The sequence below is a fragment of the Plectropomus leopardus genome, chromosome 20 (assembly GCF_026936395.1).
Source record: "Plectropomus leopardus strain MGB_pleo_1.0 chromosome 20, ASM2693639v1, whole genome shotgun sequence".
NCBI classification, from domain to species: Eukaryota; Metazoa; Chordata; class Actinopteri; order Perciformes; family Serranidae; genus Plectropomus; species Plectropomus leopardus.
In genome coordinates, this window is record NC_142195.1 from 19,861,187 (window position 1) to 19,883,582 (window position 22,396).

Consider the following 22,396-nt stretch of genomic DNA (forward strand, 5'->3'; position numbering starts at 1 on the left):
AGTCCTGCGTCAGTGTTGGGAACTGGTAGACAAATTTGCATTTTGTGATCAAGCAAAGTCATTTTCAGTACAACCACTGCTTTTTATCACAAAGTACATGAGAGAATGTAGATTGTGAGTAGCATATATTATCAATCATGCACAACATGCTCATTTAGTGTTTTGCTAGAGAAAGTATTTCATATAATTTCTTTGGAAACAGGATACAGTGGGATTAAAGTGAGATATAAATGTAACTTGGCCACTTTGGCCACAATTGACAAATAACAGGTTAATGGTAAATTGTAAAAAGAAAAGAGAAGTGTTTAAGTTGTTCTTAACAGCATCACTCAAGGACTGAGTGGTGATGATACAGAGAGGGTGGTAATCATTGAAATAGGAAGATATTGGGGCACATTTACAGTCAATCCTGGAAAACACTCAGAGTGCTGCACTTTGTTGTAGACGAAAAAAAGTGGCACATGAAGTTGAGTAATGAATGAAAATTAGAACAAACTGGCTTTTTCTCAGCCCTGCACAGGCAGCCAATCACAATGTCAAGTGGGTGTAAATGTCAGGTTGTCGGTTTCAGAAAGTCGATGAAATTCTCGGACAAAGACCCCGCCATTCAGACGCGTGTGCACGCCTGTAACCAATGTTTAGAAAATAGGGACGTCCATTTTTTCTTTTAATCAAGCGTATTTGCTGCATTTCTGGATACGAAAAAACACTGAAGGTTTAAATGAATGCATGTATTTATTTTATTTTTTAGTTTGGTTTAAAACAAACAAAAAAAAAAAAAACTGGAGGAAAATAAACACATCCGGGACCTGTTTTATTTAAAAACTCCCTTTGTGATGTTTCAAAAGAAAACATCGGATTAGTTTTACAGACATCAAGTATTCAGAAATGGAGCTATTTCATGGTCCAAATATGGGACGTTTACTTTGGAATTTCTTTAAATTGATGCAGTAAAAATGCTCTCTCTTTTTTTTTTTTTTTTTTGCCTTTGCAGTGAGGGATGTCCTCAACTTAAATATATTCATTGTCAGGAAATGTTCATTCAGTTTTTTTCTCCAGCAACGCAAAAAAAGAAATTACTTTTCATTCACAGTTTAATGGCATAAGTATTTAAATGTATAAGGGACATGTGCAACATCTGTACTTCTCGTGAATACAATCCAATTAATCCTATTTCCTATTTCTCTGCATGTAAAAAGCCAACATGGCTTATGTGCTAATGAAGCATAATTTGCCCCAAAGATGTGAAGACAACAAAAATGAAAACTCAAGCACCAAAGCAACAAACACTGGTTCTCTCTTAAAGGGGCATAGACATTTACTTGAGACAGGCCAAAAAGATTAAAGAGAGGGTTTGTCATTTTATACTTTATTTTGTGAAATGAATAAAAATCATAATAAAATGGCTTATACATTGCCTAGCACAGAATATTCAATGGATTGTTCTTAATAACTTAAAAGAAGCCTACTTAAAGTGTGCACTGTGCACCTGTAATATCTAGGAAAACAGAAGTATTGGCTCACGACTCATTATCGGGAGATACTCAGTATTAAATGACTTGGTTCAGGATTGGAGGCACAAAAACAACAAAACAATAACATGATTGGGACATTCTACTTTGGACAGAGCTGGGCTTGCTCTTTCCCCCAGCCTTTTGCCTTTATGTTAAGTTAGGCTAACTGCTGAGGTTTCTATGCCAACTTGAAAGTTTTATCAAAAGCCAGAGTTATCCCAAATATCAGACTGCATATAAGTAATGGAGAGAAATACACAGTAATGATGTGAAAAGCCCCAGAAGAGCTAACTTAGGAAACAAAGGGATCACCAGGAGGATTTTTCTTTACATCCGTCTTCCTGTCGTTAGTGATTGATCTTCCTGCGGGCGGAAAGCAGTGATTAGGACACTTTCATCAAGTTGTTTCTGCCCTTGACGATTCTTTCCTTTCTCCCCTCGTCTCTCCACCACTTTCTGTCTTCACTCATCAATTACGACGTTGTTTAATGAGCTTGCAAGTACAGCATGTACTCCATCCACCCCTCATCCGCACATCAGCCTTGGCGTCGATCTCTGCCTTTGACACGTCATCTATACTCTTTGTCCCTTTGCCCCCTGCTGTCTCTCATCCAGCTCGAGTTCCATACCAATCAGCCTCTCCATCTTTTCTCTGTGACATTTGTCATTAATTCTCTTTCTGCTCTTCAGTTGAAATGGCTCACTCTTCTTTAAATCTCTGACAGTAACATGATTTCGGTGTTGTATCAGTCTATGAGCTCAGCTAACCCTGAAAACATTGTGCAGCTTCAACGTGATATCTGCATTCAGTGTTGTGAAGTGGAGCTTGGTGATCAGCATCACTGCCAAAACATAATCGACTTATCCTCTGAGTTAAAGCTGTTTGTCCACTAAAATTCAGCCAAATACTTTAACCATTAAAAACCTGGATCAACGCCACTTTTCTTGTGCTGTGCTCAGACACCCTTTTTCAACTGTTTATACCATTAAAGGTATAAAGGTATGCAAATTGCAAGAAATTTGTAGATTTTGAAAATTACTGAAAATTGTTGAAAATAAAAAAAGGGAAAAATGTCCTTGAAATTGTATTTATAGTTTTATAATTACAACAATTATATATTAAAAGTTAATAATAGCAGTTTTTCCAAGTCGTTTCCTTGTTTGTTTTTGTTTTTTGCCTTTGTTTTATTTTATTTTATTTTATTTTTGCTACTTTTCAGGCAATGTTGTTGTAATATATTGCTAATTTTTGGGACATTTCTTCTCATGTGCCTCGTTGCTTTCTTCCCATGTTTTTTAAAGAAATTAAACCAATTTGCCCAGGTTTTAAAGGGTTAAGATACGACTAACAAAGAAACTGGTGAGGCTTAAGCTCAATGTAATTTTACTGTTGGAGCTAATTTATGTGGTAATCCCTTTGAGACTGTTTTGATTTTCCCTAAGCACTCATTGTTGATTTTGTCTGCATCTTTGGTATTAAGCTCTCAAAGCTCTGTTTGTTTTTGTCTGGACTAGGAAACAAACTGATATATGAAGGAAATATGGATTATACTCAAAGAACAACACCTGTAGAATAAGAAGCTTTAGAGCTGCAGTTACTTTAGCCTCAGGCAGTATGACAGATTGAGTGACAGGTGCGTGGGTCGAACGTTGAGACACTGAGGGGGAGGAGGGCGTGACTAACAGTATATGTACACAAAGGTGTAAAGTTTCATATTGTGTTGAGACTGAAAGAGCTGTTCAAAGTATTCACAACTTTATTTTAGGAAACATTACATTAGAAATGAAGCAGTCAACAGAAAAAATGCTGGATTTTAAAAGGACAGTTCACCCCAAAATCAAATTCCCCCCCCCTTACCTGTAGTGCTGTTAATTAATCTAGATTATTTTGGTGTGAGTTGCCGAATGCTGGAGATATCGGTCATAGAGATGTATGCTTTCTCTTCAATTTAATGGAACTAGATGGCGCTCAAAGCACCAAAAAATAAATAAATAAATAAAAAAATACATTTGAAAAACTCAACAGCAATGTCTCTTTCTAGAAACCATGACGGGGTTAATATAATCCACAGACCTTGTTGTGAGCAGTTTCATGTAGGAAATGCATTGTTTCTCTGTGATATCAATTTTCTTCCCGTACACCCATCCAGCCAATAACAAGCAGCACCACTGATAGCGAACACTCAATTGGCACACACCGCTGTCAATTATGATGTCAGATCCCCTTTTTACAGCATCAAATTACTGGTTACAACTCATTAAAACAAAAATGTGAACAGACATTAGTGTCATAAAAACATCCCAAGAGTACACAGACTATCTTTGGTAAAAATATATTTGATGTGGACTTTGTTTGTGGTTTGGCCAATGTCCCATTCGTATGCAAGAGGATTAGAGCCAGACAAAAGAAATATTTTTCAGAGGAGGAGTATTTTTCCTTTTACTATGCACTATGAGAAAAATGTCAATGTTGAGAATGAAGTTGAAATGTTGAGAATAATGTTGGAATACACTGTCGAAGAAAAAAGTCCAAACATTTTGACTTTTTTCTGGACTGTGTATTTTTCAATTCATTCTTGACATTTCAACTTTTTTCTCAACATTGTATCACTTTCGAGGAGCTGTCATGTTGTTCATCTATTACACAGTCTATAGGAAACAAAGTGACAATGATGCAAGTACTGTATTGTTGCCCTGGCAAATTTTCCAGGGAGCTGTGTTTTTTCTGTGCTCACTAAGTAATTATTTAACTTTGTTAAAATCACAAAGGTTTCAGTTTCTAAAAGCACTGCAATAGATGCTGATTTGTCTTAAATTATGGACAGTAAACTCCTGGAATTTGCTTAATTTGTTTTACTGAAAGAGAGATTGCATTGAGTTACAAAAGCTCGTGGAACAGAGACTAGCCTGGATGTCATGTCATGACTTTGGCTTTCTGTAAGGGCTACGACTAAGGATCAACGATTATTAATCATTAATAGTTTTGGTTTTCAGAAAATATTTTGCTGGACTAATTGTTAAAAGATGATCAATTCACAGTGATTTAAAAAAACAAAAATCCACACTTTTGAGTAGCTTCAGTGAGCAAATGTTTGGCATTTGTGATTGATAAATAAGTGTCTTTAAATTTGTTGGTTAATTTTCTGTTGACAGATTGATTAATGGAAAATAATATTTGAATGCAATGTAGTTACAATATATGTACAATGGATTTGGGGCTGCAAATAATCAATTTTTTGCAAATGAAGGCTGCATTTCGCTGCTGCTTTTTGTCTGTGACTTTGTGGTGGGACAGTATTGTCTACCAGTGATGATGTATTTGTTCTCGAAATATGGTCTTTAGTACTCTGAGTTGGTACTCGCTGTCCCATTTGGCCGTGGTGCCGACATGCTGCTTGCTATGTAGCAGCAAGAGCATGGAGACCCGCTTTAATGAAGTGCAGACGATGTACAAGGCGGCGGGCATGATGTTGAATCTCTATCAGCTGATAATCAATTGCATCAGGGAGTGGAGGAGTGGTAAACTTGAATCTCTTAGCAGAGACTACACAATGTTTTACATTTGCATTCAGCCACAGCATATATTGATCTATATTATGTATTAGTAAGAACACCATGTGTTTTGTCAACTATTTTGTGCACTGAATTCGAATAGAGCAGAAACCACGCCCACATGGTACAACATCAAAAACCAGCCTGTAGGAGAGGGTCATTTTATTACTTTCCTTTAGATATAAAAGTTTGAAATGTCTTTGTGGTAGCTTGGGACAGTAAATAAAGGAAGGAAGAATTCATTATTGCTGCATAATAAAAAGAAAAGCGAGAAAAACACTGGAGGGGATAAATAGAGACAGAAGAAAGACGAGAACAGAGAGCGAGAAACAGAGTCCATTAGCTGCTATTAATTACCTCTGATTGGTATTCACAGACTCGCTGCTTCTGAGCCTCAGAGAGATCAATTCTCCACTCTGGACCTCTGTCAACACACACACACACACACACACACACACACACATTTGCTTATTCCTTTGGTGTCTATTAGTTTTTTAACTCTTACTTAGACTTTTTCACACAGATTCCTTTTGTGAGACGAACAAAGTGGCTTAATTTCAGTTGCACTTTGTGTCATGCTGCTGTTTACTTTAGGTTAAGTGCCAAGCAGACAACAGGAGAGCCAGTTTAGCATCCATGATAAGGGTTTAGTCTCTGCAAGTTGTCTATGTCAAAGTGTTGTTACAAAGTGTTGTCCCTCTTATATAAAAGATTATCTCCTTTCATTTTTTTGTTTTTGTAGTAGATGGAATGACCTGAATTGTCTCTTGGGGGAAATTGGGGATGGAAATCAGAAGATATGAAATGATAAATGACAATTTTTAATCCAATTCTGTTGACAGGCCTGTGATAAAAACAAGCTAATATCGATAAATATCTTCATTGTCTTGGCTGCCTACAATTATCTGGATGGCTGTTGCAATGTTTAGAAAGGAGGTGTCCGTGGACAAAAATGATGACACAGACATGTTTTGGGTATTTCAAAATAAAGGCCTACCATTTAGATAAAGATTAGGGTTTGATGGTGTCTGTCAAATCGGCATGGGGCGATGTTCACATTGAAACATCCTGCTGGAAAATAATGTTATTATTGGGTGGGGTGATGGCAATGCATGAATTAACCACCCAAACCCCAGGAAACTGCCAACCTTGTGCATTACAATAGCACAATTGTCGGGTCTGAGGACTGAGCCAAGGACAGAGACAATAAGGACTGAGCGCCATGGCACTGTTTGAGAGTGTTTGTGAGAGAGAAAGAGAGAGGGAGAGAGAGAAAGATAGCGGGGGAGAAAGAGAGAGGAATAGAAGATGTAAGGTAAACTTTTGCATGCAATATTTCTGTAGACCTGAGTATTAATGACTTACTTGGAATGCTGCCATGACCTGGCCGTTGGAACAGATGATATTTTAATGACGTTACCAGTAAATTTTAAAAACGAATACAAAACAGCAGTTGGCCCAATGGATGGTAGCAGATATTGATTGGTGATGGTAGCAAATCTTCACGACGATGACGGTTAACTTAAAAGAAGGATACCACTTCTACCATCTGGCCGTGGTTCTACAGTTGTCAGTGTCAAACAAATCAAAATTGTTACCTTTTAGCATGCAATGAATGCCAGAAATATTACGACTGGTTCTTGGGCCCTTAAATCAATGGCCAGATGGGAGCGTCTTACACTCTGAGTGTACTGGATGTGAGGCCCCTGCAATTACATGTTCGGCCCTCCTACTTGTAGCGCTGTCACATACGTTGCTGAGCTGTTTCTGTTTTTCACCTTCCCTGCAGTGTTGACACGCGCGGAGAGCTTGTTTTTGCTTTTTGCACTCAAGTTGCTGTACCATGCTGTAATGTTAAATGAGAAGTGGATGGGACACATGTCATAGTACATTGGCTCAACCCTAATGAAGATATGTACTGATTTTTTTATTTACATCTGTAATATTGGATTGTTGCTCATTGAATCAATATATCAATTCAGATCGATGTATCGTTGCACCCCAAAAAGAAAACCAAAAAAAAAAAATTGTTGACTTGTGTTGCTCGATGTTGTGTCATGTGGTCTTTCATGCCAAAGCTGTTTGTTCAAGCAGAAACAAACAGCTTGTTGTCAGATCAGTGCAGGTAAATTCCAATATCAGTACCAATATGAGTCCCTTGTACATCAGGTGGGAATCTCAGAATGTGTTCTCTAAATTGCTGTTGACAAAATACATTTTAAACTGTATGATCTGATCTGAGGTACTAGAATTAAAGTTAGGACACCGGTATGCCACTGTAAAGATATCCTTAGATCTCTCGTTTTGTTTTTGTTTTCCTTTCTGATGCAAATGGCGCTCACGGTGTAGCTTAGTACGATTATAAATGTAAGGCAATATCTGTGTGACCTTTAAGCAGACTGCGACTGATAGACAGGTAAGCAAAGGTCCAGTATTCCCCTCTTGGTCAAAACAGTGTACCATAGCAATTATAGGATGTATGATAAGTCTGGATACAGAACGTCTCAGAAGTGTGGTTTTATCCATAGACACAGCAGCTAGGAACAGATGGGGAACAATTTCTAAAAGTGAGTAAATGATAAATGCGAGTTATACACTCATTTTTCCCCATTATGTTTCCTTGATCACTCCTATTATTTTTACCAAAGCAGTGACCTAGTTGCCCCTTAAAAATCAATTGACTCATCTTATTCATTTTGTAAAGCATGTTTGAACATTTTCAGCTGTAGAGGCTAAAAAATATCTTGAATGAAATAAACAAAACATTAGTCTCACTTAAACAACATCAGTAGTTAAAGTTGGTCTCACACTTGGATTTCTGGTTTCTGGTTTTTATTTTATTTTGATTTGTACAGGATTTTGCAAACAACAATCTCCTATGGTCATTATTGGGAAATTCCCAGGAAATTTCTAGGGAAATTCTGGCAAAATACCACATTTGCACCACACATAAGGTAAAGTAACAAAATGTAATGACGTGATGACAAAGAAGACAGTGGCCTTACCTTTCTGCTGCAAAAAGAATGAATGCTCAAGCTATTATGGTTGTTATTTTGTATTTGTTTTAACAGGATCGTGCAAACAACGATCTCCCGTGGCCCTCCATGGGATATCAGTTTTTTATGGGTTAATTAAACAGGACATGACATCAGAAACTGTTAAGGTTGAATTTTGTTGTCATTTTCCCACAATATTTACTATTTCAGTAAAAAAAAGTGTCACTCCGACTTGTTTCAGACATGACAGTCATATTCCCCATGCGGCGTAAGTTTCCAACTCCGTGTCCAGCTGTAACTTGGATCTTGCTTCATCTCCAGTCTGTCACGAAGACAGACTGTGGAGAACTTGAAGAGGCTGAGTGAACAAATGCAGAATTAAACAACGTTGAACAAGTTTTTTGTCAAGAATACCCCCCCGTCATCCTGTCATAGTTAGCTTTTCATCTTTAGGAATGAGTTACAGAAGGCAATAATAGGCTGTCACCGACAAAGAAATGGCGGTTGCACGGATATGCTGATATGAAAGGGACAGAAAAAAAAAGGATCTCCAGAGAGTGAAATGGCTTTCAATCGTCCTGCTTTGCAGACATTACTTTCTCTTGCTGTCTTTGTTTTCATTTAACTACTTTTTTGCTTTATGGGTGGTTCCCTGTCACAACTAAATCATTAGGAGGATATATATCTGAGTTTGAACGTCCAATGGGAGGATAATGTATGCCTCTGTGCTCTGCACTGACGAAATGCACAGTTCACCATAAATTACTACAGAAAATTTCTGTACTTGACACAAGAATATTCGTTTTAGGAAAGACTTGTGAACTCCATGACACTCTCCTGATGAACAGAACTGAACCGGACATGATTTAAATGGACAGCTAAATGACACCATAACTTTCCTCAGACTTACATAAAAAGAAACAGTGAAGTCTCACATAACCATGGTGCAAAACTTTAAGACAAGTGCAAGATTGTACTGACACGGAGGGTGACATTTACGGCTTCAGTTGAGCCAACTTCTAGCCTGGACATCTGGCGGACAGCCAGATGTCATAAACACATAACACAGACCACAGTCACCCCCAACATTAAAACTATAAAAGTGGTTTGAACTGTTAATAAATCTTCAAGAGACAAAAATAGTGATTGGTGCTGATAAGAATGGACAACGGAGAGTTATGAGGAGTCTGAGCCAACAGAAAAAGGCAAGAAAATCGTGTTAAGGAATGAAACTAAGAGAGGGTGGGGGGGCTGCAGTTAAAGAGATGGTGCAATGTGTAATGTGTAACTTGGGAGTTGCTGCCAGAGAAGTAAGTGGGAAGACAGTTGACCCTTTGCTAAGACCAACCCTTTTGTTGTTAGCCGCTGCTGCTCCTTCAAGCTGTCGGAGCTAGCATGGAGTCACTAACTGCACTCCCTGAAGAAATAATGGAAAACTGACAGAGCAGTATTAGAGAGAAGCAAACAGAGGGTACTACAGTATGCTTTTAAAGGCTACATCTAGGATTTCAGACTGACTCAGCAGCCAAAACAGGTTAAAAAGATAAAGACAGAATTTAAAGCCTTACAGATCACAGTGTAAAGCACTACATCACCTGGCGATCAAGACAAAGGACATTGAAAATAATGGGGCCACAATGTTGCTGTAAAGCAGGATAGGTCTTTATTCACTGTTACAATCATTTTAAAGCAAAAGCTTCATGTGTATATGTTCAGTATAATGCACTATTAAGTACTAACTTGTACTGTAGTGACAAACTATTTCAAGAGATAGCCTACTATGCAGAATTTTCCTAAAAATCTATGTATCATATAGAATTGTTTGTTGCGATGTATTTTTCTGCAAAGACTCTGCCCTCTACCTGTATTTTCTTGTTTCTTCCTAATTTTCTGTGTTGGGGGGGAGCCTGAATATGAGAAAATTCTAAAACAATTGCATGAGTGTCTATGAAGCAGAGCTGTGTAGCTGTCAGACCTTGGGTGCAGCTGGTTAATGCTACACTAATCATTGGGCAGGATGTGTTAGAGGGTGGACCATAGCAAGGTGTGAATCAAATGATTCTACATTTTGAGGTCACTGATGTTTTCAGATAGCATTCAGAGTTGCTAAAGAAGGACTTCATTGAACTGTTTGATGTTTGTTACAAACTGGAAGCCAAGTTGTTTATTAGTGGATTACTGCCAACAGTCAACAGAGGGATATCATGTTTGGCAGACTTTTATCTCTGAACACATGGCTCAGCAAAAACCTGTGGTCTGGAAGAGATCAGCTATTCATAACTTTCTGTTTTGGGGATGTAGGCATCTTTTCAGGACAGATGGCCTCCACCCAAACAAATCTGAATTTGAAGCACTGATGGAACATTATTGTCCAGGCCTAATGTGATTCTCCCTCACACACAGCAGTCTGGGCACCAGAAAGAAACACCAAAGCCTCTATGTCAACATGCTAAAAACCAGCTCATGGATCAGTCTTCCAGTTCTTCCTGTTGTCACTCACCCTGCCTCATAGAAAAGCTGTTTTCCTTTCTTTTTTTGCGGTTATGAAAAGCACTGAATATGAAATAAGCTATACAAATATTCTTGCCTTCTCGTACCTCGCCTTTTGTACAGTATCCCTGTCGTGCTGTCATAACCGGAACTGGTACTAATCTAATTTTTTCACTGCCAGACAGGTTTTCATCTCTGGGAATCAATTAGGGCTTTTGTCCACCCTGCGCTGCTTTTAAAGCTAGCAGTGCCGAACAGAAGCTTTGGGAAACGTTTGTCCCTGCTCCTGCTGTTGCTGCATGACTAGTAAAAAAATAAAATGTCTGAAGCGTGGTGTACTTTGACAGAAATTGTGTGTGTGCATTTCTATTAAAACTGTATTCCTGCAGTGCCGTGTGTTGAAGACGTGCCGTCAGCGAGCGCTGTTGTAAATAAAGAGGAAAAGAAAATTGTTGCTTTGAAGAGAGGTCCGTGGTGGGCAGGCAGCTTTAACATAGCAGAAAATTAGCCGGCGTACTTGCTCTCACAAGGGCCAGCGGAATATGATGAGAGATTTAAGAGAGCGGGGGAGACAGTCGATGAGGGGAGGGGGAAAGAGACGGAGTTGGAGAGAGGAAGCAAGGGAAAAGGAAAAGTGGATAGACGTTCAGGAAGGGAACAAATGCAGGGAGTGAAAGCAAGTGAAGGAGAAAAGATGAAGATGCTTACTGGCTTGGGTGACAGACAGCACAGAGAGATGAATTGACGCAACATCAAGTGAATGCCAAGGAACTGGAAGTGAGGGTAGCGCTGATCGGTGTGTATGTTAACAGCCCAGTCATGGAGACAGAGAATGGCTGTAGCTGCTCTGAAGGCTTCGTCCTGCTAATGCGGCGGGGTCAAAGGCAATCTTGCACCTGTGTGAACCTTTGAGTGCTGGCGTGTGTGTGTGTGTGAGAAAGAAAGAATGTGTGAATTCCTGTCGCTGCAAGGCCAAGTGTGAAGCTTTCTTCCTCTTATCAGTGACATGCTCATTGATTACCATGATGACTGCTGTTCGATTGGCCCCCAGTGATGAATGAGCCCGAGCCCTATTTCCAAAATGACCTAGCAAGAGACGCAAAACAAAGTGACTGTTTTTGGGATTTCTGTAGTGTGTGTGTGTGTGTGTGTGTGTCTGTGTCCCTTTACCCTGGTTGGGCCATTTTCCTGCAGCTGAAATTGCCTAGTTTTCCACACGGCTGCACAGCTCCACAACACCGAGTGAGCTAGCGAGGGCAGTTGGCCACTGTGCAAGAGTGGACTGACAGAATTTGGTTAATGAACTAAAAAAAAAGTAAAGTAAAAAGAAGTACACGCTGATCTGTATATGTGGAAATCTTTTGCAAGTGAAAGGATTGGATGGATTAAAGATATACTATGCAGGATTTTTGCAGAATACAATGTATAGACTCCAGGGTTGTAACAATATACTGGTTTTAAGGGAATACTGTTTTATGAAAGTTGATAATTATCATACTGCGTACATTTGCTTATCCATATATTGAAAAACAAAAAAAAAAGCGCATGGATGGAGAATCTCACATTTATTTTAGTTACAATCTCAAAAGGGAGACTTTTTACATCCATTGAAGAAACCGTTTTCAACTGGCCCTTCTGTTGTCATTCCTTAAAGCATGAATTTGGCCTTGGCTTTTACTTTCACTTTCACTCTTGAGCATGTTTACAAACAGTAACCGACAATCCTGCTTTGTATGACTTAAGATACATATCTAAAGACAACAGTAATACATACTTGAAATGTGCACCTATCAAACCATTGGTGTCCTTGATAAAATAACAAAGAGTTTTCTTAATATTGTCTTTGCAAGCAAACAGATTGTAGCCTGCGTTGCCTTGCAGGAACTGTAAAATGCTTTACACTTTAAGAAGTGATTCAAATTAATCATTGAGGAATACAAAATGACTAAGCGACCCTCTTTATCGTCAGTAAACAACCAGTTTTACAGCTAAAGAAGTATTTCACTGCTGGAAATATGGTCTTTTCACAAAACTAGGCTGCCTATGCCATACAAAGAAAACATGTACTTTATACATACTTTAGTGCTACATATCTAGATAAAATCTGCCCCTTCTTTGTCTGCCTCTTTAATCTTTGTGTCCGTGGTGGTGGGCGTACGAAAATACAGAAGTAGAATCTGTAGTTAATTACACACACTACCCACGTTGTTATGATACAAAACTGGTATAAAATCATAAAAGTATCCCTTTAAGGATTGTGAGCAGTTTTCTCCATAAAATTGTTTCCATTCAAAAGGGAGAAAAAAAATCATTAAAATACTGAATAACTGCAAAATACAGACCCCGTAGAAAATGTTACTGATCTGAAGTGACAGCATATCCATTTCAATAATCTGTTTTTATTATCTGTCATGAGTCATTGTGCAGAGCAGGCTGGACCAGCCTGTGCGCTTGGCGGACTGCTGAGGATCAGATGTGGAGGAATGAGCCGACTGTGGTCTGTTTTGTTTCTCCTCGGTTGTTGCGTGACTCCTGTTTGTGTGCCTCACTAAGGACAGCTGCAATATGATCTAATCTTATCCATATTAATTTGTCCGCAGCTAACTTTGTTTCTTTCGTCGTTGTTGCTCCTGAGAGGAGGAAGAATGTGAGCTCCCTTCTTCCTGTCCTTTGTATCTGTTTAACGAACAGTGAAGGGAATCCATGCTGATGTGTTGTGGCTTTTTCAGGCATGCAAACTAGTTTCCTGATACTATCATGAATTAGCTTTTTTTTTTCCTCTCATCGTTATCCAGGAAAGCCTCTCACAGCCCTCAGGGAAGTATTGCTCTACCTGTTAGAGGGAAGGAAGAGTTTGAAATCATAGGATGTTAAATCCCATCATAGTGGCCTCTGAGCAAGGCACTTCACACGCAAGTGTTTTTGGCATTCAGTAAGAAGGAAGTTGAAGTGGGAGAAGGATTTTGTCACATTTTCCACTTAAAAACTAATAGAGGATATGCTTATTTATATTTATGCTTGTCATATGTAATGTTACAGTGGTGGATGTTCATATTAACCCTGTGAAACTTGAGCAAGTGGTATTGATTTCTTTCAAAAACATGAGAAGAAAGCTTTGAACAACTTACTAAGAAATTACCTAAAACTTTGCAAAAAATTAGTAAAAGATTACAAGAAATTTGCTGTGAATACAAGCATGAACCTGAGAATGAGCGAAATAGATCCCCCTTAAAGAAACAGTTTTTGAGCAATTTTGCTGCAGAGTGAACGCTCTTGACCTCTGCGCTGCTCTTTGGTACAAGCAGTTGCGGACAGGATGCAGCAGCACAGAGGAGGAGAATATTTGTATTAAACTGCTAAATTTGATTTGACTGGCATAATTCTGAGTTGGATACAGCCCTACTGAACATTTTCATGACAATGCTTTTGTTAATTTTTGGTTATCTGAAATAACCTCAGTACAAACCTCACTTTGCTGAGCGACTACTGCTTTCATTGCCAATAATACTATCTATGTAAAAGCCGACACACATTTTGCTGGACACACTTATCAGATAGAAGCGAATGTTTTTTTCAAAACTACTTATTCAAATACAGATGAAAACCCAACTGAAGGCACCCCCGACTCACCTCTGTCTACTACCACCGTAATTTGTAATTGCCACAGAGTGACCACAATAAAATACACAGTATAAATAAAGCGATTTGGCTGCACCCACTCAAGGTCACAGACAGACACACACTGATATCATGTAATCAGTTTAGAGAGATATATACTGATGAAAACATCCAGCTCCTTACGTTTACAAAACTCAGCAAAGTGGAAGAGCATGGAGTGGGTGGCTAAAAACACACAGTTAATCCAGTGCAGCTCGCTTTTGTGCACTGTGCGAAGCAATTAATCACACAGTGTAAGTGGTGAGAGTGTGTGAAGTGAGCGGAGCTGGCCAGCAAAAAGGCCCAAACACCCTCCTTTATAATTTCCGCACACCTCCCTGTTCATTTATTTATTTATTTCCCCACCTTTGATTGGTCTCAGTGCGCACAGATCCACTTACAACCTCAGCAGTTGCGACCTTGCTGAGGTTATAAGTGGATCGCTCAACTCCTGACTCAAAGCCAGTTGTTGTATAACAGCAGATAAACTGCTTCTACAATAAATGATATTTGATTTAAACACACACACACACACACACACACACACACACACACACACACACACACACACAGGCGGACAGCTGGGCACTGAGGCGACTCATGGTCCAGTCAGCATCAGTCAGCATCATCTGTGCTTGTACAACCACTTAGTACACACGCACAAGCACACACATTTACACATACAGTACTCTAGGTCCTTGCTGCATGGTCAAGATATATATAGGATTATGCCTGTTTGACATTGACTTGTACCAACCTGTGCACGACCCTGGGATCACATTCATGCATGCACATACACAGATACTTGTACTTCTATCCTTGTGAGGACCATTGTAAACATAATGCATTCCCAAACCCCTTACCTTAACCTTAAACATCACAACTGAATGCCAAACTATAAACCTAACCTAAACCCAAATGTAACCTGAACCTTAAAATCAATTGTCAACCCCCAAACAAGCCTTTAAAGAAGTAGGGACTCACTAAAATGTCTTTATTTTGTGGGTTAAAGACATATTACAGTCCTCACCATGTAGCAAAGACAGGTTCACACACACATCCATGTGCATACAAAGAAATACATGCTCAAGCTAACAACAATTGGAATTCAAACAGTGATCGCAGTGTCTAGTGCACTCTACCGAGGGAGTGACACAGCCTCATGCACACATATACACTCACACACTCACACACATTCACACACTTTCACTCTCTCACATTCACAAACACTCACAAAAACACACACATAATATCATCATTCAGGAGGCAGCCAGCCTGTCCCGAGCTTTAACCTGTCCTTGTCTTTTCTGTTTGGAGTCAGCAGGATTGTCGACACCACACTCGCACACACCTTCACACACGCACACACACACACACACACACACACACACACACACACACACACACACGCACACACACGCACACAAACACACACTCACACCACATACACACCGTCAGAGTCAGAGTCAGATGTGTTCATACATACTTAAATATACATACCTCCTCCTCTGTCTTATATACCACATAGCCGCACAAAGCCATTGGGATAATGTCACTATCTCTCCTTTGTGTTGCTCTTTTCATTCCTGTTCATCACCAACATTTAGCCACTTTTATGGGATGTATTAACACATACATTTTTTTATTCAATGTTGTCATATGGACTGAAAGTGCTGTCAAAGGAAATTATAATGGCTTTTTTTTTCAAATTGCTTTTGGTTTTTTTATCTCTTGGATTGCATGTTGCAGAATTGGTGTTTTCGGCACCCCCTGCTGGTAGTGAAGCAGAATTTGTTGTTTGTTTGTTTGTTTTTAACTTAAGCCAGATCCAAATACCATTTTAGTTTTACAATTTCCAACATTATCTTGTATTTTAGACTTGGTTGGCGTGGAGCGAGCTATATAATTAAAGTAGTAGTTTAACAGCATGCTGGTTATTAAACTAAACTACATTCATATCTGTATGGTGATTCAGGCAATTAAATAAGTTTTTTTTTGCCATTTTTTTGTTCGTTAACCACTGAAACTACAAGCAGTTTTGAGCAATAAAAGTAAAGCAAAGACTTTTAAAATTTAGTTTTATTACTGCTCATCTATTGTATTAATCCCCTTCCTATTTTAAAACAAACATATTGCGGGGGGTTACATTTTTAGCATATTTGGGGGATGTGCCCTCCAACATATATTAATATATACATATATATTACATATATATTATATGTAATTACTGCTTAGACAAGTGTTTATAATTATTGGTATTTATTACCTTTGGACTGCATACCTGCATACAAAACCAAAGCTGGCATTCCTTCACTTTATCATGAATAGCTTTTTTTCAAATTTTATATATATATCTGACCAAGAGGGTGCATTTTGTAATAAACTCAATTAAGTGGCATTTTATGGAGGTATATGACTTTTTTGTATTAAATTTTGTTTTTATTTCATATCACATGTACAACATCAATTTGATCCCTTTTTAAACAATACTTCATTTGAAAGAAGCTTTAGTTAACCAAACTAGATTTCTCCCAAGGGTAGCTTTGCTATAGTTCAGTGTCTTCCAGTGTAAAGTTTTTGGTAGCTTGCAAAGCTCTGCTTACAAAGCATCCCCAAGACTGGTTTCAGAAAAGACTGGTGAACCTCTCTTGTAGTTGGTTAGTCCTTTATTTCTATGTTAAATGTATGATCATTATGTGATGATGCGGTGTGGGAGATGTCGTCCAGCAAAGTGGCAGCAGTTTAACAGCCACACTAAGCCAACCCGTCCTTGTCCCTGCTTAAAATGTGTGCATTTGTGTTTGAGAGTGCAACAGAGACTAATTAAAACTGCTGAGTCACAATCACTCTCGAAGCATGAATAATATTGGAAGCAAACTGTTTCTGAGCATAAAATATATTTGGATATTGCCTAAAATTCATTTGTATGTCTTCATTTTCACACCATGCAGCAGACAGTAGACTCAGCTGAACATAATAATATGGAATATGTTTTCGTCAGGTGTAAGTTACACTGATTGAATTGGGAGGCTGAGTCACTCCCTGCCTGTCATTAGCCATAAATCAAGAAGTAAATCTGCTCCTCAGATTTCGAGACTTCAAGTGAAAGGACGCAGAGAAATATCTGTTTTTGACGGGTCAAAACTGCGGGAGTGAAAACATTTGAAATGTTTTGTTGATAGAAAACCACCTGAGAGGTTCATGTCCTTGATGACATCAACCACTCTATATACATAACAGATGTCAAAAAGCTTTAAGTCCCATTTCTTCCTCTAAAAACCAATTAAGTTCAAAGTGTCATGACATGATGAAAGTTTGAATCAAGCTTGAGGTGTGACGACTTCAGATATGAGTGGGCTTTTCTCTATGAGGATGAAAAACATACTATACAATAAAATATTGGTTTGAGATGCACTTAAATAGCGATCATATAATTATAATCTTGTTAATAAAATCAAGGTAACTGTAAGGACCGTGTCTGTTGAAGATCATTCTCTCAGCACATAAATCGGTTTGAAACTACTGCATCTAATTTAGCGTCCTGATCTGTCTCTGTACGTTCCACTCATCTCTCTTTGTATTCATATTTTTCGTTCTCTCTCCCCCTCTCTTCCTCCCCTGACTGTTACGCCTTAGCCTCCCTAACACCAATTATACTGTGTCAAATCCATGCATGTCAGTTTCCAGATCCCTAATCATCCCTCCTCTCTTTCATCTGCAAATCCTTTGTTCCTCCCTCCTCCCCCCTTTCCCTTCCCTGTAACCTTTTCTTCTCCGCTCCTCACCCTACCCCACCCCTTTGCCTGCGCCGTGTACACACAGCCCATCCTCCTCATCCTCTTTCCATTTATCTCTATCACATTTACCTCTCCATCTCCCTTTGAATCTTTTTTTTTATTTCTATTTCAATTTTATACCTCTCTGTCCTCCTCGCTGGCCCCTTTCAGAGATGAACTGTGTTGGGTAAATGTGCTGCCAGTTTTACATATTGGTTTTCCTGTATGAATAAGCCCTAGAGGCACTTTTTAACAAGATTTGCAAAGGCAATCTCACTATTTTGGACCTTGTCTTGACGCTTTTGGTAAAAACACTGTGTACCTTGATGACGCATTTGTATGACCACTGGTTTGTGCTAACAGCAGTATGAGCCTATAGAGAGTTAAGTCCCTCCCCTTCCTGTGTTACCCATGGGACTATATTTCAGAGAAAATTATGTATGAGAGGCAAGGGTGAGAGAGACATTTTTTTATCCTCTTTAAATTGTGCTGTGAATTACATATATGCTGTTTGTCACTTTAAAAGATCATTTTTGCAAGTCGAAAATGTCTCAGTTTGTTGTATGTTTGTTGGAGCACATCATAGATTTGTCGTAGTACCACTTAATTTTGTGTAAAATTGCTTGGTAAAATACATCTCTCATCTTGGACACAACATAAATCATCTACACCAATATGGCCATTAAGCTTGGTACATTTCATGTTATTCTTCTAGAACAAGGGAAAAAGTATCACAAGTAATTAAAATCATTACAAGTTTGTGCATGTTTAGAGCTGCAGGTATGTGAAAGGAAAGTTTGTGGGTTCTGCAAAAGCGAGCATGCATGACTGATATTGTGGTTATCCGCGAGAGAGAGAAGCCACTCAGGCAAAATTTGGGTATGCAGTCTTTCTAAGTACGTATTTCCACAGTCTTAAATACTTTTATGACAAAGTGTGACTTTGTTGACTCGCAGAAGTATCTTGTAAGTTGACCAACACAATTTATGTAATTATTGGAACAATTCAAATGGGATAAAAAAAAAAATTCTGTTTGTCTGTAGGTGCTTAATTTTACTAAAACAGTGTACAGTGGTGGTCTATCGGAAAGTGAGGGACTTTGCTTCTCTATCACCTGCAGCTCTACATCCAACAGCTCACTGTGGCTGCTTTTCTGCTCTCTCTCTACTGTTCCTCCCTGTAATTGTTAAAACTAATCTGCTTAACAAATGTCCTCAAATCTGTTCATGTTGTGCATGCTGCTTTTTAACTCAAGAATAGCACTGCTAACAAAGTTCTGTTATAAAGCTGCTGTAGCTGTTTCATAGTTAAATTCCCAAAGAATTCATTGTGCCCAGAGAAAAATAGTGCCAGCGTGTAACTCCCCATAAAACCGTAACGTATGTGTTTACATTTCTGTTAGTGTGTGGATAACCCTGATGACATCATGGTGGCTATCAGTTGTCTTTGTTCTTGGTTGCCGTTGGTGGCAACACACACAAAAAAGGGACAGCAAAACGGGTCCCATCAAAGAATTAATTTTTTTAATATTTGTTGCATTTGTGATATTTAAAAATGATTGTCAGAACTGGAACCAGACAATGCTGTGCATGCATTGGTTTGTTTGCTCGCTTGTGCACAGACACCTGTGTAGAGACAATGCGAAGCAAATTGAGGTGTGTGGTTGCTGTGACTGCGGGTTGAAAAGTTTGACTAACTTGCAATATAACAGATGTGCAAATTGATCATTACAAATCAGTATGTTTGGAGGTTTCTGTGAAAGTTTTCTTTGACTCAGAAATTCAAGTCTTGGAAAACCTTGAAAATGTGAGTTGTTTTTTTTTAACTTGGTCCTTGGCATTTTATTTCGCTTTTTGTAATCAAGATTCCATACTTTGGTCAAATGCCGCAGCCCTTGATGAAGACCTACTGTATGTTTAAACGCCATAAAACCATTACATAAACAGACGGATGAATCCAGTGATGTTACACATTCCATGTCTGAGTGGAGCGTCTGTCTCCCCCCACCCTCGTCTGTTTCCCAAACAGAAAAGACACATATGGGAAGGTGTGTGTGTGTGTTGTGACTGTAGTAGCAGGGGGGCAGGGCTAAGAGAGGGAGAGCGAGCTGGAGAGAGGGTGAGGGAGGTAAGGGGAGGGGTTTGTTTATTTCTGTTGTGTTTTTTTATGCTAACTGCGCCTCCTGAGCCCACAGGAAAAAAAAAAGCAGGGAGACAGAGAGAGACAGAGAGAGAGAGAGAGAGAGAGAGAGACGGGGACAGAGATGATGGAGAACAAGGGAAGATGGTTAGCAGTATGAGCAGCGGCCGAAAGACAGGAGACAACAGCGGCAAAGGAGGGAGGGATGGACAGACACACGGACGGATAGAGGCAGAGCGCGTGTCTGTCCGCCGCTCGTCGCCCAAACAATGAACGTGCTGTGGTCGCTGCCGGCAACGCATCGCCACGGCAACCGGAGCCAGAGGGGTGCGCACTGACTGAGCGAGAATGGCAGAGAAAGAGAGGAGGAGGAGGAGGGGGAGGAAGGAGGAGAGATAGAAAGAGAGAGGGTGTCTTCCCCCCCAATGGATAGATCCTTCCTCTGTGTGTGTCTTTACATGTGTGTGTGTTTGATCATGTGCGTCTGCGTGTGGTCGGTGTGTGTTGGCGGCCAGTTGTCTGACACTATGATCTTCTGTAACCATCTAGGTGAATACAAGAAGGATGAGCTGCTGGAGGCGGCGAGGTGAGTACCAGACTCTTTGTTTTCATTCTGTTTTTTGGGATGCTTTTTAACGGTTTGACATCCTTTCATGTTTCTCCTTTCCCCAATGGTTTTCCTCTCCTGCCCAGTTCTTTGGCTCTCCCTCATCTCGTTTCCATGTTTACTTTCTGCTCTCCTCCACATCTTGTTTTTGCTCCTCACTCACCTCCTTCCCCCCTCCACTCTCCTCCTGTGTCATTATTTCTTCTCATTTCCTTTTCTTGTTTTCTCCTTTATTCTTGTTTCCATGTTTCTTTCTTCCATCCTCTCTCTTCTTTACCACCTCCCCTTTCTCTCCTCTCTGATCCACTTACATTTTCTGTTTCCGGTCCTTGTTTGTTGTCCACCGCTCTCCTTTCTTGTTTTCATGCTTCCTCTCTTCCCTATCAGCTCTTCACTTGTTTTTCATTTCCTGTCATTTTCTCTCATCTTTTTCCCTCGTTTTCTCCTCTTGATTTTTTTCTCTTTTTCTTATTTCCTGCCTTTTTTCTTGTTTCTGCTTTCTCTCATTTGCTTCCCTGTTCCTTTGCCTCCTTTCGTTTCCTCTCCTGTCCTCTCCTCTCCTCTCCTCCTCTGTTGTTGGAGTCCCGTAATTTCCTCCTGCCTTCAGTTTTCCTTGCAACTTGTGTTAAGTCATCTTACCACTCCCTTCCATGTATCAAACTGTTTATCACTTGTTTTTCCTTTTCCTCCAACACACACACACATACACACACACACACACACCAGACAGGCTTTTTAGACTCAGAAAGCTCAGTACATGTGGGCCAGGGACATTTGTGCATTTTGGAGGCATGTTATGGTTGCAGGCAGTGCATGTGGACAATGTGTTTGTGTGTGTGTGTGTGTGTGTGTGTGTGTGTGTGTTTGGCTTTTGCATGTGGAAATGGCATAGCTTTCGTTCGGGATTGTGTGTGGGTGGCTGAGCGCTCAATGCCTCAACAGCCTACTTCTCTCTCTCTCTCTCCCTCTACCCCCTCTTTCTCATTTGCTCTCTCCCAGACACACACACATGCAGGCACACACACACACACACACACATACACACACACACACAAGGAAGCAGCTGGCTTAGCATCGCAGTACCCCAGTGTATTATGGGGTCAGCCGGCTGTTTAAGTGTGAACTGTGAACTCAGTGTGGCTTTATCACAGCTGAGCCACTGACTCGCTCATCACTAGTGTCATTTTCAGGAGAATTTTCTTATCTTATCCTTTTTTTTTTTTGCTTTCTTTTTTAAAAACTTTTTTAGTGTTTGGTCAAATAACTCCCACATATGGCCTGTGGGATATTGTTGTTTTTCTTCATTATTATTATTGTTATTATTATTTTTCGACTTTTAGTCATGGCCCACAAAGCATCCTTACAGCAGTACAGAGGAATAATAAGTCAAGCTGATAAAATGATTCTACTGTATAGGGTCTTGAGAGTAATGCATGCAAAAAACATAATCATTAAGTCACCTGGCAGCCAGTAAGTCTTTGCTGATCAGTGTCATTTCTTATGATCTATAAGTTGTAAATATTGAAACATGACATGAACTGCTTTGTGATCATTAAAATAGATGTTCAAAAATTGTTTGAGGAGTAATGCATTATAAAAAGGAAATACTAAAACTGTACCAGTACAAGTATCTCAAAATAATGCTGAAGTACAGTACATAAAAAT

The 22,396-nt window shown here is 39.4% G+C and overlaps 1 protein-coding gene across 4 annotated transcripts in view; it reads left to right on the forward strand.

Annotated features, from left to right (window-relative positions):
- LOC121959502 (poly [ADP-ribose] polymerase tankyrase-1) overlaps positions 1-22,396 on the forward strand; it is a 114,678-nt gene that overhangs the window by 23,514 nt on the left and 68,768 nt on the right. For 3 of the 4 annotated variants that reach the window (XM_042508835.2, XM_088070874.1, XM_088070875.1), the window contains one exon: positions 20,674-20,710. In XM_042508835.2, the coding sequence (XP_042364769.1) occupies positions 20,674-20,710 (37 nt within the window). Of the gene's footprint in view, positions 1-20,197; positions 20,452-20,673; positions 20,711-22,396 lie in introns of those variants that run through there. The other variant, XM_042508836.2, reaches the window with a different exon arrangement.